This window comes from Suhomyces tanzawaensis (genome assembly GCF_001661415.1).
Source record: "Suhomyces tanzawaensis NRRL Y-17324 unplaced genomic scaffold CANTAscaffold_3, whole genome shotgun sequence".
Lineage (NCBI taxonomy): Eukaryota > Fungi > Ascomycota > Pichiomycetes > Serinales > Debaryomycetaceae > Suhomyces > Suhomyces tanzawaensis.
Window position 1 is genome coordinate 286,619 of NW_017963638.1, and position 13,851 is coordinate 300,469.

Sequence of the window (13,851 nt, forward strand, 5' to 3'; positions counted from 1 at the left end):
ATCGAGCACATAAGGGACCCCATTGGATCGACCATCATATATTAAATACTGGTAAATCGTTTTTGAACTATCCTCGATACTAGTGAATGACTAGATAACTGATTTGACGACATAACAGAACCATGTCAACGAAGCAAGCTTGGGGCACCGAAGGCAATCCCAGCAATAAGAGAAGCTCTCTCGGGGAAGACATCGAAGATCACATAGTACATGATGATCCCGAAGAGGAGGATGTTGAATTGAGAGCCAGCTTCACTACAAACAATCCATTTGAACCAGAAACATCCGATTCCAAGCCTCAAACATCCCCACTATTATCAGCTACTCCCCCTACGGTAGCTAAGGCATTAATCAAGGCATACCCCTATCTATTAATTGTTAACAAGCTCTTGTCCATAGCAACGTGGACTAACGATGATTACTGGATTAACATTATCATCTTGAGTGTGTTTTCATTGGTGGTGTTGTACTTTGAGAACTTGATTGTCTGGTTTGGACATATCATCATTGTTGGAATAATCACACTTTATGCGGTGTTAAACAACATGATCGTGGAGGAAACTAAGTTACATCCTACCTTGGATGATGTTGTACAAGCCTTAACCGCCACTTGTATCAAAGCTGATATGCTTTTAAACCCAATCACCTCATTGTCGTTAACGGCATCTGATATTAAGCGTTTATTATTCACCACGCTTTTTTTAACTCCCTTATACTTGATTGCTACGCTCTTGATCATTAAGCCCAAGATCATCCTATTGGTCAGTGGTCTTTACGTATTGTCATACCATTCAGCATATTCAAGAGTAACCAGAAGAATCATTTGGAAAATCAAGTTGGCTAGAGTTATCTGTTTTTATCTAACCGGTTTAGATTTCCTGCAAGCCAAAAATCACTCCTTATTTGCAGCTGCATTTGCCAAGGTACAAAAGAATGCAGGATTCGATTCTTCTAGTGGCAACAAACCAGTTAGATTTACTTACGTGATCTACGAGAATCAAAGAAGATGGTTAGGGGTTGGTTGGACATCTAATTTACTTTCCTATGAAAGAACTCCATGGACCGATGAGTTTTTGAACGAAAGTTCCTCTATCGAGACTTTCCGTTTACCAAATACTGGTGACACATTAAACAATCCATTAGAATCGTCCAGTAAGATCAATGGTGCTTCTTGGAAGTGGGTTGACAAGACTTGGAGATTGGACTTAACCAGTGACGGTGCAATCACCTTGGCCAACAACAAGAGATCAAAAACGACTGCAAACCCATCAGCTGACGAGGGTTTTATTTATTATGATAACACTTGGAAAAAACCATCTACTGAAGATTCCTACTCCAAGTACACAAGAAGAAGAAGATGGATTAGAACCGCTGAATTGGTGTTCAACTCTTCTGATTCAGAGACTGCGGCTCCCGAAGTAGCTGAGGAAGAGCAAGAAAATGTGGAGGAGAAGTTAACTGCTTCTGGTTCTTCTAAAAGAGAAGAAAACACTAATGCTAGAAAAAGAAAAAGCTTAAGATTTGCTGAACCAGAGCAAGAAGGAAACACTGGGGCTGAAAACAGCAGTACCTCGCATGAAGTGCCACAAGAATCTGATTCGTTGGATTCCGATGTTAAAAGTGCGTAGATCGACCTATTCGATATGAATAACGAATTTCCCGAATTACATAACATGTAGGTAACGTCAAGATCATTTTAATATTACCGTATCATGGAATCAAATAGTTGTCTGATATGTATTGTCGCCTCGTATGTATAATGACGAATTGACATCTGCAAAAAGGGTCTTTTAGCGTCGGATAACACCGAAACCCGCCAAACCCCGTATAGACGGATTGTTCCGGTAATAGAGAGTTTTGTGTAAAGGGACTTCATCACCTGATATCCATCAAGTGGGGTTTGGGTGAGAGATTAGTCTCAGTAGAAAGTTCGGAGATTCCCGAGATTAGTCACGTGTTGGTGCCTTACCGATAAGGATTTCTGTTTGCTTGATCCACTGGACTCCAAGTATAAATATCGACGATATCCCCTCGCTTTTTGGTTCATTAGACAACTCGTCACTTCGTCATATCCACAATCATAATGCAATCAGAATTAGTCGCTTCTGCTTACGGTAAAGGTAACGTTAAGTTCTTAAAGGTCAAGAAGAACCCATCTGATCCAAATATCCAGGAGATTTTGGAAGCCAATGTCCAAGTTTTGTTGAACGGTACTTTTGACAGATCATACACCCATGCTGACAACAGTGCTATTGTTCCAACTGATACTGTCAAGAACACTATTTTGGTCGAAGCCAAGAACACTGATGTGTGGCCAATCGAAAGATTCGCTGCCCACTTGGCCAAGCACTTCACTGGCAAATACGAACAAGTCCATGGTCTCGAAATCACCATTGTCCAATCTAGATGGAGCAAGTACCTTCTCAGCAATGGTAAGGAACATGCGCACTCTTTCTCTCACGATGGCCCAGAAACCAGAAGAACCGTTTTGACCTACAACAAGCACTCTAAGAAGTTGTCTATTTCCTCAGCAATCAAGGACTTGAAGCTCTTGAAATCTACCGGCTCCATGTTCTACGGCTACAATGTCTGTGACTACACCACCTTGAAGCCAACCAATGACAGAATTCTCTCCACCGATGTTGATGCTGTGTGGGACTTTGATTCCAAATACGTCCCAACCTTAGACAAAGTGTTCAAGCTTGCTGACGAAGGTTTATTCGACAGAGCCTACAACACTGCCAGACAGACCACCTTGGATTTGTTTGCCTTGGAACAATCCGCATCTGTTCAAGCCACCATGTACAACACCTCCCACAAGATCTTAGAACAGGTTGATGAGATCAAGACCATTTCCTACAAGTTGCCAAATATCCATTACATCTTGTACAACTTGGAATGGAAGGGTATCAAGAACAACACTGAATTGTTCTACCCAGCCTCTGATCCAAACGGTCAAATCACCAGTACTGTTGGTAGAAAAGCTTCCTCCAAGTTGTAACCTATTTCACTTCTCTATATATTTTCGATTTAATTTTATGATTTAGTTGCGAAAAAACAACAATTGTAGTCAGTTTATTTTCACCAACTTCGTTGCATAACTAACAATACTTTCAAAAATACCAGCATTGCAAAATTGTTTATCGTTAAGCCTCGTAAACGAATGAAGAATTATTCTAGAAGAATTTTCCCCTTGGTATTGAAGAACTAGACACTCGTGGTGCTCTTCTGGCGACTAGATTCATTCCATTGCCTACACTTTTCAACAATTCAAACACAGTTTCCAAAACCTGTCGAACCATGCACTGCAGCTGTCCCAAGTTTTTTCTGCCTGGAGAAGCTCCTTGTTCCATTAAATATCGTAATCTTACTATTCTCTAATCCTGACACGCTTCCGTTATGGATGCAAATAGCCTGTGCAGGAACTGAAAAATTAGATGCGAAGAAGTCATCACTGCCTACCATACATCGAAGATGAGCCACTCCAACACAAGAGGCATATGTACCGCTGTGCTACTTACAGCGGTTGTCACAGCCTCGCTAGTCGAAGGCTATCACCGCTTCGTTAAAAACAAAACTCAAACACAATCAAAATCTGCTGCAAGACCTCAACCCCAACGCGAACACTCGGAAGAGTTGATTCGTGAACAGTTAGCTCGTAACTATGCTTTCTTATCGGAGGATGGTATGCAAAAGGTGCGTGATCAAAGAATAGTTGTCGTCGGTGCTGGTGGTGTCGGGTCTTGGGTTGCCACAATGTTAGCTAGATCTGGTGTTGAACACCTTAGAATTATCGACTTCGACCAAGTTTCCTTGAGTTCCTTGAACAGACATGCAGTTGCCAACTTGAAGGATGTGGGTATCTCTAAAGTGGAGTGTTTGAAGAACCATTTGCTCCAAATTGCACCATGGATCGACATTCAAACCAGAAACCAATTATGGAATCTTGATAGTGCTGACGAATTAATTTTTGGTGATGACTTTCAGCCAACATACATTGTGGATTGTATTGACAACATTGATACCAAGGTTGATTTGTTAGCATACTGCCATGAAAAGAAGTTGCAGGTGATTTCATCTGGAGGTGCAGCATGCAAGGCAGACCCGACTAGAATCAACATCAGTGACATTTCAAAAACAGAAGAAGATCCACTCTCTAGACAAGTTCGTGTAAGATTGAAGAAGAGAGGTGTCATCACCAACATTCCAGTTGTTTTCTCTGCTGAAAAGCCTGACCCAAGAAAGGCCCAATTATTACCGCTTTTGAATGAAGAAATAGAGAAGGGCTCAGTTGACCAACTAGCAGCTTTGCAGAACTTCAGAGTTCGTATTTTACCCGTTTTAGGTACCATGCCCGGTATGTTTGGTCTTGCATTAGCTACCCATATTTTAACTACAATTGCTGGCTACCCCACTGAACCTATTGAAGGTAAAAACAGATACAAAATCTACGATAGTATTCTTCAAAGTTTGGCTGGTCAACAATCGAGAATTGGTAAAGTTGATCAACGTGTCCCTATCTCTTTGCATGATGTCAGCTACATATTGGAAGAAGTTTTCCGTGGCAAGTCTCCAATCTCCGATTACTCATCAAGACTTACATTGTCAAGATGGGATCCAAGCAAGGAACTTTCTTATCAAAATGTTGTCGTTTTGACTAAGGACGAACAAAAGATTCACGAAGAGAAGGTCTTAAATGGAGGTCAACCATTGGAAGAAGTTTATTCTTCAGAAGTCTTACAAAAAGTTGAGCAAAGATTTGCTCAAGAACGCTATTATTCTCAGTTCCGTTAGTTTTAATATACATTGTAATTAGATGCTAAGAGTAGTGATCATCCTCAGACTAGAGAGCGAGTTAGTAAATCATTACATAATCAAGCTCACCAAAGAAATTTCTTGCTACAGGTAGGCATACCAAGAGGAACCACCATCATGTTACGTTTCAACCCCTTGAAGTTTCTGTCGAAGTGGTCCATTCCACCAAGCAGAATAATAACTAGAAGATTCCAATTGAAACAACAATTTTTCAAGAGATTTCAATCTATCAAGACCAATGGAGCCCAAACTACACCACCTCCAACTGGCTCGAACAAGAAGCCAACTGGGTTGAAAGCACTTATGAAAGAATATGGTTACTCAGCCTTTGGTGTATACATGGCGTTGTCTGCCATTGATTTACCGCTCTGTTACATTTTGGTGCATTCAATGGGTCAAGATGAAATCGAATACTATGAAAATAAGGTGAAGCAACAATTCGGCTACGGAATGACTGAAGAAGAGTTGAAGAAGAAACAAGAAATAAAGAGGATTGAAGCACAAGTGGAAGAGGAGAATTCGCCAACACCCAGTTCCAAATCCCAAGGCGGCTTTGTTCAAACCGTTCTTTCACAATTCAGTTGGACTGAGTTTGCCATTGCGTATGGTATTCACAAATCCTTGATTTTTATAAGAGTGCCTATCTGTGCTGCAATTACCCCAGGTGTTGTGAAGTTATTGAGAAGATGGGGTTTCAAAATCGGAACTGACAAACTTTCAACCAGTGCCACCCTTGCGAAGGACACTTTAAAGGACTTGACAGCTTCTAGTACAAAATTTGGTACCAAGCCTAATGCCAAAAAGAAGTGGTTTAGCTGGTTCTTCTAAATCGGCCCTTAGTTGTGGTAAACTCATATGATCTATTAATCCCTGGCGATTTTTCTTGTAAGTAGTGTTTAAATAACAATAAATATATATCTAGTATCAATTATATACATGTATGAATACACTAGAAGTGAAGGCAACTGAAATGATATAGAGAAGTAATAACAATCATTTCGAACGAAGGTCATAATCATCTTAACAACATAACTCATGATAATCAAATACTAAGAGCCAATTTTGCCCTTTCATAAACGTAGAAAGAACAGGCAACCATCGGGATAACTTTCATGTATCCAATACTCAAGCCCACGAAGTACCCTCTAACTCCACTTTCTTTGAAAATCAATTTAAGGGTATCCTTGAAAGATAAGAACTGACCATTGTTGATAGCACCCCCAACTTGCATTCTTCTTCTAATAACTTCAAATGGGTAGGCTGCCGTCTGAGAAAACATCCCTGCTAAGCCACCTGCTATCAATTGGGCATAAGCTCTGAGGGGTCTTCTTGAATCTCTTGAGTTGACGTTTTCCTTCACCTTTACCACATTCTTCCTCGACTCGGCGGAAGAAGAATTATCCGGTTTGACAGTATATTTCGACAATAATTTGGACCTGAATACATCATGGATCAAATCATGTGTATAAAATGAGACACCAGCATAGGGAATCATTCCCAAAATAGTTGGTGCAAATCCTCTATAGAAATTTGAAATTGACACCAACGAAGGAGGAAGAATTTGTCTCAGAAATTTCAACCATGAAGGATCATTCACCTTGTGGGGCGGAGTTTCCTTAAAAATATTGTGTACAGTGGAAACCAACCGTCCTCTTTTATGCTGTGCTGACGAATTCGAGTCACTCGAATGCTTGGTATCGAAAGCCATTCTCACTCTTACCAAGTCTAGGGGATAAGTGAAGAAAACTGATGCTAATCCCGACAATGAACCGGCCAAGAACCGACGGACTGCGGTTTCGTAGTTGTCATTAGGAATCAATATCGTCCTGATTTGTTCATATGCAACAAACTTGATAGCAGCGTAAGGGAAAATACGCAACAAAGTGACTGAATGTCCTTGGAAAAGTCCATATGCGCCATCGTTGACCCAGATCTGTTTTGAAGCTTTGAATAGCCCACTGAATGTCCCCCTGAACTTCAAGAAGTCTGGGTTGGAGGTCTGGAATAAGATTTTGATTCTGTCTAATGGGGCGATTAATGTTTTAGCGGCACTTCCTGCCACACCACCGGCAATCCCGGATCGAATCACGTACTCAAATGACTGTTTGTCGATGATTTTGACATGCTCAACTGGGGTGGACTGGTCGTTGCAGTTTGCAAGGGGACTGATCTGAACTCCTCTCTTGATGAGAGCCGGGGTCAAGGACGGCACATTGGATGTTGAGTTGTCTTCGTTATTGGCAGCGGTGTATCCAGCCTCGTTGGATATCATGCTCTTACCTGCCATAACTTGTGGGGAGGATGTGGCGAGTTTTTCGTGTTTGGCTGTCACCTCTGGGGGATTTTGTTTAGATGTCTGGTGATTGGCCAGCCTCGCAAAGGGACGTAAACTGGTGCTCTATAAGATGATCGGATTCCTCTACCGATATATAAGTCGTGACGCTATCAAGGAGTGTGGATGATTACCTTTCGCTGTCTTGAAATTGGTTATCTGTTGAATGATGCCTTGACTATTTTTTATGAGACTTTGTGTAGTTTTGAAGTATGGGGTCCGAAGATTAGGAAGATACCGGTTGGACAAGCGAGCGTGGCAAATCGGCAGTTGGGGAAGAACAAACCAAGGACGAGGCCGGTGGCAGTAAGGAAGGAATTACAAGGCTTACGTGAAGACTTGGGACAAACGTGTGCCCCACTAACAGTCCCGAGGAATGTGTGATGGCCACACCCGTGCACCTTGGTGCAGCGTGAGCTGGCAACGGCTTGTGGAAGCGACGATCCTGCCGAGGGGCGATAAACCAGCTGGGGTAGTCCCGCACACAATAGGAGGTTGTTCCGAGATAGGTTGTCGGACAACAATTGGTGGTGGGGGCTGGGTGGCCAGTGTGGGTACGTCTCGTTATGGATAATCAATAACAGTATATTTTGCACCAGGAATCGGTGTGAGAGTTAAATTACAGAGACAAACGTCTAAAAATACAAGGTCAGGGCCAGACCACTCACTGGGGCACAAGGTGTCCCCTGTAGCCCGAGGTTCTCTCCTTGTGGTAGTTGGAAGGAGATCTACCTCTAATGATCAAGGGAGGCGTTTCGATCGAGCTCAACAAGATGGGCTGGATCTGCAAGTCCTCATCCTCGATGATACCCAACAACTCGACGTGGAGCGTGAAGTATCTGGAGTTGACAGACGTCGACTTGATTCTGATCGAGGAGGTGAATTGAATTCTCTCGAATCTGGCCACTCTGGCAATCGAGTCGCTGGGATAGTTCTTAAGGATAGACTCATCCTTGAGGGTATCCAAGTTCGTATCGTGGTAGTACTCAGCCCTGTCAAAGTAAAACACCTTGTTCATGTTCTCGATCTTGCTACCGTTACGCTTGTTACAGGAAGCCTTGACGGTTTCATGGTCCGGCAAATCACCTGGCACCGCAGGGTAAATTGGGGGAGGAAACTGTGGTCCCTTATCTCTCTTAGCAGTATGTTGGATAAGACTGATCGAAACATCGTTATCCGAGCATTTAGCAACAAGTCTAATTGCAAAGTAGCTAATTTCAACTTTGTTTTCTCCAACAGGCTCCCCATTTCGAGCAGAGGACTTTTCGTAGGTGTAAAACTTATTCTGAATGAAACGGTCAAAATCAAAGTTTTCTAAAGAGAATGCAGTCACCAATGTAAAGTAATTACGTTTGTAACCTATCCATGTTCCATTCTCACCAATTTCAAACCCACGATCAATTCTGGCATGCAACACTGGATTCACGTCCATATCATTACGCTTGCAATAAATGTCCTGGTGATGTCTTGTATCACTGAACCTTGGGCCCACTCTAAACAAGTCGCTTGATCTAGGAGCAACTTTTTTGGTAACAGATTCGAGTAATTCCGTCTCATTGGGTTGATTCAACATACCCAAATGATGGCCATGATTCAAAGGATGATGTACTTGGCGTTGGGCTTGCTGTTGCTGCTGCTGTTGTTGGGGTTGGAGTTGATGGTGCAGATGCTGTTGGAGTTGTTGTTGTTGTTGCTGATGGTGATGCTGTTGCTGCTGTTGTTGCTGCTGCTGATAGTGCTGATGGGAAAGTTGGTGGGAGAGCTGGGCACTTATTTGGTCCTGGTCATGTTGATGAGGATTGTGGTGTTCCTGGGCTAATTGTGCAAGATGTTGTTGAAGTTGTTGGTGTTGGTGTTGGTGAGCTTGCGGAATGTTGTGGTGATGTGGTTGTTGATGCAACGGTTGGTGGAGGTGTTGCTGCTGGAGATGCTGCTGTTGGAGGTGGTGGTGCTGCTGTTGTTGTTGGAGATGCTGTTGTTGGACCAGGAATGGAGGTGGGAGCAGCAGTTGCACTGGTTGCTGTTGGGCAGGAGAGGGCTGTGCTTGAGGCTGGCCATGGGCAAGATGGTGATGTTGTTGTTGGTGGGGATGGTGGAACTGCTGCTGGTGCTGGACGTACTGCTGATGGAGCTGCTGAGCTTCGTCGTCCTTCAAATGGGGAATATTCACCACAGCCGAGTTGGCAGCAGCAACTGCAGCAGCTGCGTCATCCTCGGTGAGCGAGGGGTGGTCATCGGTGGGGATTGTCATCATCTTGGGCAGAACGATCAATCGGTGGGGCTGTTGGCGGAGATTGGTGTAAAAAGCTGGAAGAAGCAGTAAACAACGGAAACGCAATTAATGGACAGTGCTGAGGGGAAAATGGACGGCCGGGAAGCACAGGAAGGGGGATCGGAGTGGTTCGGGCTATCGATAGGACTGGAGGATGGTATATCAAGAAGTCAGTTTTGTGCTACCATTTATTTTGTGTATCTATTTTTCTTTTGCATACACTTCGAAGATTGATGGTCACTGGTGAGGTTGGTGATAATTTTGTCGGCGGTGGTGAGGTCACGTGGTTACCCGGATTCCAGGTTCGGGAGCCACCGCGTCTGAATCCCGGCTGGCTTGACGCGATCTCACGCAACACCACCGCTCCAGTCTCGTGGTGGGCCTGGCGTCGCATTCATGCCTCCCGCGGGGGTTTGCTACATGGTGGCCTGTCGCGGTGGTCGGTTTCGCGTGGTTATGGGCGACTTCAGCCAGCCCAGGCAGGCGCCAGCAGCCACGCTCGTAAACTGGACTAAATTGCGGGGGATCTGGCCCCGAGTAGTCGAGGCCCAGGCAGCCAGGTTGTCGGTGGCAGGAACCGTTCGGATAGCCTCCTATTCTTGGTGTTCTGTCGTGTGAACCTCAACAGACTATAACCATTTTGACATATGAAAAAAAATTTTCTCTCTTTGTGTTCGGGTCTCTACACTCAAGAACCCAATATTGGGGCATCGAAATCTGCATAGTAGTAAAGTTGTACAACAATAATTGCAGTTATAAATAATTTTTGTCTGGCGTCCAGGATTTATGTTCAGTACCCATTTGTGACAGTCCGAGCAGGTCATTAGATGCATCAACTGAGTATCCACGGGCATGAGAAGCAGCACTCTCATCCACTGCTGATGCCACCGCATCTACCCCACCAGCATACCCACCAGGCGCCATTCCAGAACCACCACCACCAGCCAGCGCCCAGCGACAAGGAAAAGCTGTACTTCCACCACCACCAGCACCACTACCACCAGCACCACCAATACCCACTCGCATCGTCGTCGTCCATCCTCCCCACCTCCTCCCTCAGAGACATCGTCTCGTTGGTGATGATCCTCTTGTCGTTACCCCATAGCATCTCGTTGGGCCTCCTCATCCTCCACATCTTACTCGGCTCCACCTTCACAGGCGGCAAGTTCATCTTCAACATCTTCATACGAGAGAACGCCGAACCTCTCGTGGGCAACGTCAGGAAATTTCTCTTGAACGCGGTCAAGATTGCTATTCTCAACTTGACGCTTTTCGGTTGCTTGAGCGTCTTGATCCACAAAAAGAGCCATTTCAACTATGTGATTATGTTCTCCAAAGCAATTATATCCAGCGATCTCATAGGCTCCAGCTCTATCAACTACATCAACTCCATCTCCAACAAGCGGATTTCTTCAAAAATTCAGTATGATGATGATAAGAAGTATTTCAACAGTAGTCTCATAAACTCGGTCGTTAGCTTTTGCATCATAAACTACATCAATTACTTGATTCAATGGTTGAATGGCTCATTTGACTTTATTGACAACTATAGCAGCAACCTTAGCTACATCAACAACTACAATTTCTCAAACTACAAGAACAAATTGTATTTGGTTTTGTCGGTTCATATCATAAGCTCATCAATTTTCAAGAAACCACATACAGTTCATAATTCAATATCTAATGTTTTCGATGACATATCTATTAATTGCGACGAAAACAAATTGCTAGATATAAATTTGAATGAATCCATACCCAAAAACTTCGATAGCTCCAAGAACGTGGAATCGCTAAATTCGGTGGCCATCAAGAACTTTGAAAATTTCATCATATCGCCATTCAACAGTAGATTGACGATACTAAAGAATAAGTTACGAATCAACAACATCAATAATGTTCCCATTGGTATTTCCATGCCTAACACTAACAGCAATAGAACTCAATTAAGTAATGGTCAAAGCGGCACAACGAACAACACTAGTACCACCTCAACTACCACAGCATCATCAACAACCTCAACCTCCACTTCTTTGACGACTACAACGGTTTCTCCAAACATCACTACAATTGAGAACACTATTATCATTCAACCTTTTTGGTCAATTTTAGCTGCGTGTAAGGCTATTTTGAAAAATCCAAATTTATTCCTAGGGGAAACCACAAAATTTAAAAACAATGGTGGAAAATTCATCAAGATCCAAGATGACCATATTTACAAGTCTAAAAACTTTGAGGGTTGCAAAATGGCAACAATGTTAATTGATGATTCAAAGGTTATCTTCAAATTTTTGGATCAGGATGAGCTCAAGGGCCTTAAAATAAGGAATCTAAAAATAAAGTTGAATAATGTCAACTGGACATATTTCAAGTTGATTAAGACGGATGATAATGATTTAAAATTGGTCATTTATGGGTTGACCCCATTGTTTCAGTATGAAATAGACTTGATCATTGAAGACCAAATCGTCAATCACTTTATTATCAATACCACCAATGATAATGACAATCTTGTTCTTAACAAATCGTTGGCAGAAACCTCATCATTAAAAACTTTGCAAATCTCATTGATTTCTAGCATTAAAAATTTGAGTTCTTTGAGAGCTAAATTGAAAAAGTTCAAGAGAGAAGAGAATAAGAAATTGACAGAAGCCAAGAATAATATTGATAATTTGAAAAACAAGATCTCCAAGTACAGCAGCAAATTGAATAGCGATCAAAGAGCATATGGTAAACTCAAGGGCCTTAAGCACTCAGTAATGCAATTGGAACAAGAGATTGAACAATTGAATGTTACGATTGACACGCTACATGAAAAGGAAAAAGAAACAAAAAGCGGTTTTGAGAGTGAAGAAGAAACTCTTTTGAAGGAAATCAGCGAGTTAGAATCTATATTCATTGAGTACGAAAATCGGATTAAGGTTGAGAAAGCTTATTTGAAAAATGCGAAGTCAGACGAGCATACTATTGAGTTGAAAAATCAAAAATTGTTGAACAAGCAGGCTGCCAGAACCGAGGAAATCAAAAACATGAAGAATGATTTAAAATTGATCAAAAAGAATGAAATTTTGGCCAAGTTTTCCAAAAGAAGCAAGAAAACAAATGAGAAGTATGACACTATCTTACCGAAGGTAAAACTTGAAACTGAAATCTTGAAAGAGGATTGTAGCAAATGGTTGAATGAATAAATCGTTGTATGACATATATCTATAGTCTATGTATATAGCAGTAATGCATTAAATATCACGATGTATTGTTCCTAAAATCAGACATGCAATAACATTTGACTTTAGCTGGTCTTTATAAGATAGGAGAATATTTCTATGAATCGACAATGCCTAAGCTGTCTTCTCTATGCAATTATAAGTGTTTCCGTAACGGATCTGACATTAGTATGTAAGCAATGTACATCAAGCCAGTAAGATCGAGAGAGATTGAAGTTCAAATATCCTATCCCGATTTGAATCCCAGCTTGATCAATTTGTCTCTATTAGTTTCTCTCCAATTTTGTGAAATGCCCTATCGAAGTACAATAAGCCTCCCGTTTTATTGCTATAATCTTCATTTTCCTTTATATCAAGAACCTTGACCACCCATATCTCGTGATCATCCACTAGAAAGTTTTTCATGGTCTCACAGATGAGTACTCGTTCACTATTCTTCAAAATGGGAATATTTATGTTTTCCTTCACCGTGTGAAATATCCAATCATTTCCTTGATGCAATTTCGTAAAGGGTGTTGTCATTTCGTGGAAGAACTCGCCATCCTCATTGGTTGTAGGTTTTCCACTCGTCTTAACTCCGCTAGCAAATATCTTGCCTAAATGTACCGATTGTGATGTTGGAGGCAAAAGATGGATCGCCAAGTACTTGTTCTCGTGTAACGCTTGAGAAGTATATGAGGGTAAATGGAGATTAAATTGTAACAATGGAGTTGGATAGACGGATAGGGAGCATACGGATGACATCGTCATTCCATGTAATGCCAGTACTTCTTTAGCACCAGTACCTGATGTCAATATCATTGCTTGCGCACTTATCCTAGACATTGTCGACTTGAAGGACTCGTTTACTGTGATTGCTTTTGTGGAGTAACGGCGTATTATCGGTATCATTTGGTTGTATGCTGTGAGTCCTTTGGGTATAACAGGTTGATATTACTTGCGAACAGTTTTTCTATGCGATATGGCAAAAAATTGATTGAGCTACCAAAAAAACTCCGCGACGGGGAATTGAACCCCGGTCTACCACGCGACAAGCGGTAATTCTAGCCACTAAACTATCACGGATGATTTCTGTGTTTGTAACAGATCCACTGGGCAGTAGCTTAAACAGTAGCTTTGATTATATAATCACTTATATTGTGGACCTGTTCTGGGGGGAACTCGTTATCATCGTCCTCTATTCCCCCCTGGCCTTTCAACTACTGAGCTAT

General features: G+C 42.2%; 9 protein-coding genes and 1 non-coding gene across 10 annotated transcripts; 5 read left to right on the plus strand and 5 right to left on the minus strand.

Moving 5' to 3' along the window:
* CANTADRAFT_25582 (peroxisome biogenesis protein) lies at window positions 1-2,040 on the plus strand. Its single transcript, XM_020207468.1, has one exon. It carries the CDS (start codon window positions 123-125, stop codon window positions 1,626-1,628), a length of 1,506 nt encoding a protein of 501 aa, XP_020064799.1. The 5' UTR covers window positions 1-122; the 3' UTR covers window positions 1,629-2,040.
* Window positions 1,666-1,980, minus strand: CANTADRAFT_208187 (uncharacterized protein). The gene has a single exon (XM_020206623.1). It carries the CDS (start codon window positions 1,874-1,876, stop codon window positions 1,703-1,705), a length of 174 nt encoding a protein of 57 aa, XP_020064800.1. The 5' UTR covers window positions 1,877-1,980; the 3' UTR covers window positions 1,666-1,702.
* A 43-nt stretch (window positions 2,041-2,083) lies between the features above and the next one.
* On the plus strand, window positions 2,084-3,052 carry CANTADRAFT_63543 (uncharacterized protein; the record flags this gene model as incomplete). The annotated part of the gene is made up of 1 exon (XM_020210875.1): window positions 2,084-3,052. The coding sequence occupies one exon, from the start codon at window positions 2,084-2,086 to the stop codon at window positions 2,999-3,001; it is 918 nt and encodes a 305-aa protein (XP_020064801.1). The 3' UTR covers window positions 3,002-3,052.
* Window positions 3,053-3,474: 422 nt separating this feature from the next.
* On the plus strand, window positions 3,475-4,794 carry CANTADRAFT_49815 (tRNA threonylcarbamoyladenosine dehydratase; the record flags this gene model as incomplete). Its single annotated transcript, XM_020209755.1, has 1 exon — window positions 3,475-4,794. One exon carries the CDS (start codon window positions 3,475-3,477, stop codon window positions 4,792-4,794), a length of 1,320 nt encoding a protein of 439 aa, XP_020064802.1.
* Window positions 4,795-4,911: 117 nt separating this feature from the next.
* NAT2 (Nat2p) lies at window positions 4,912-5,771 on the plus strand. Its single transcript, XM_020207469.1, has one exon. The coding sequence runs from the start codon at window positions 4,933-4,935 to the stop codon at window positions 5,641-5,643; it is 711 nt and encodes a 236-aa protein (XP_020064803.1). The 5' UTR covers window positions 4,912-4,932; the 3' UTR covers window positions 5,644-5,771.
* Window positions 5,772-5,857: 86 nt separating this feature from the next.
* On the minus strand, window positions 5,858-7,087 carry LEU5 (coenzyme A transporter; the record flags this gene model as incomplete). Its single annotated transcript, XM_020209671.1, has 1 exon — window positions 5,858-7,087. The coding sequence occupies one exon, from the start codon at window positions 7,085-7,087 to the stop codon at window positions 5,858-5,860; it is 1,230 nt and encodes a 409-aa protein (XP_020064804.1).
* A 724-nt stretch (window positions 7,088-7,811) lies between these two features.
* On the minus strand, window positions 7,812-9,401 carry NDT80 (transcription factor; the record flags this gene model as incomplete). The annotated part of the gene is made up of 2 exons (XM_020209666.1): window positions 7,812-8,957; window positions 9,264-9,401. 2 exons carry the CDS (start codon window positions 9,399-9,401, stop codon window positions 7,812-7,814), a joined length of 1,284 nt encoding a protein of 427 aa, XP_020064805.1.
* Window positions 9,402-10,408: 1,007 nt separating this feature from the next.
* Window positions 10,409-12,580, plus strand: EMC9 (Emc9p; the record flags this gene model as incomplete). The annotated part of the gene is made up of 2 exons (XM_020208875.1): window positions 10,409-11,289; window positions 11,356-12,580. Coding segments are annotated over 2 exons (2,106 nt in total), but the record flags the coding sequence as incomplete, so codon positions are not given.
* Window positions 12,581-12,892: 312 nt separating this feature from the next.
* Window positions 12,893-13,531, minus strand: CANTADRAFT_48941 (uncharacterized protein; the record flags this gene model as incomplete). Its single annotated transcript, XM_020209651.1, has 1 exon — window positions 12,893-13,531. The coding sequence occupies one exon, from the start codon at window positions 13,529-13,531 to the stop codon at window positions 12,893-12,895; it is 639 nt and encodes a 212-aa protein (XP_020064807.1).
* Window positions 13,532-13,633: 102 nt separating this feature from the next.
* Window positions 13,634-13,705, minus strand: CANTADRAFT_t124. Its single transcript has one exon. It is a non-coding gene; the product is annotated as a tRNA-Asp (tRNA).
* Between the last annotated feature and the right edge of the window lie 146 nt (window positions 13,706-13,851).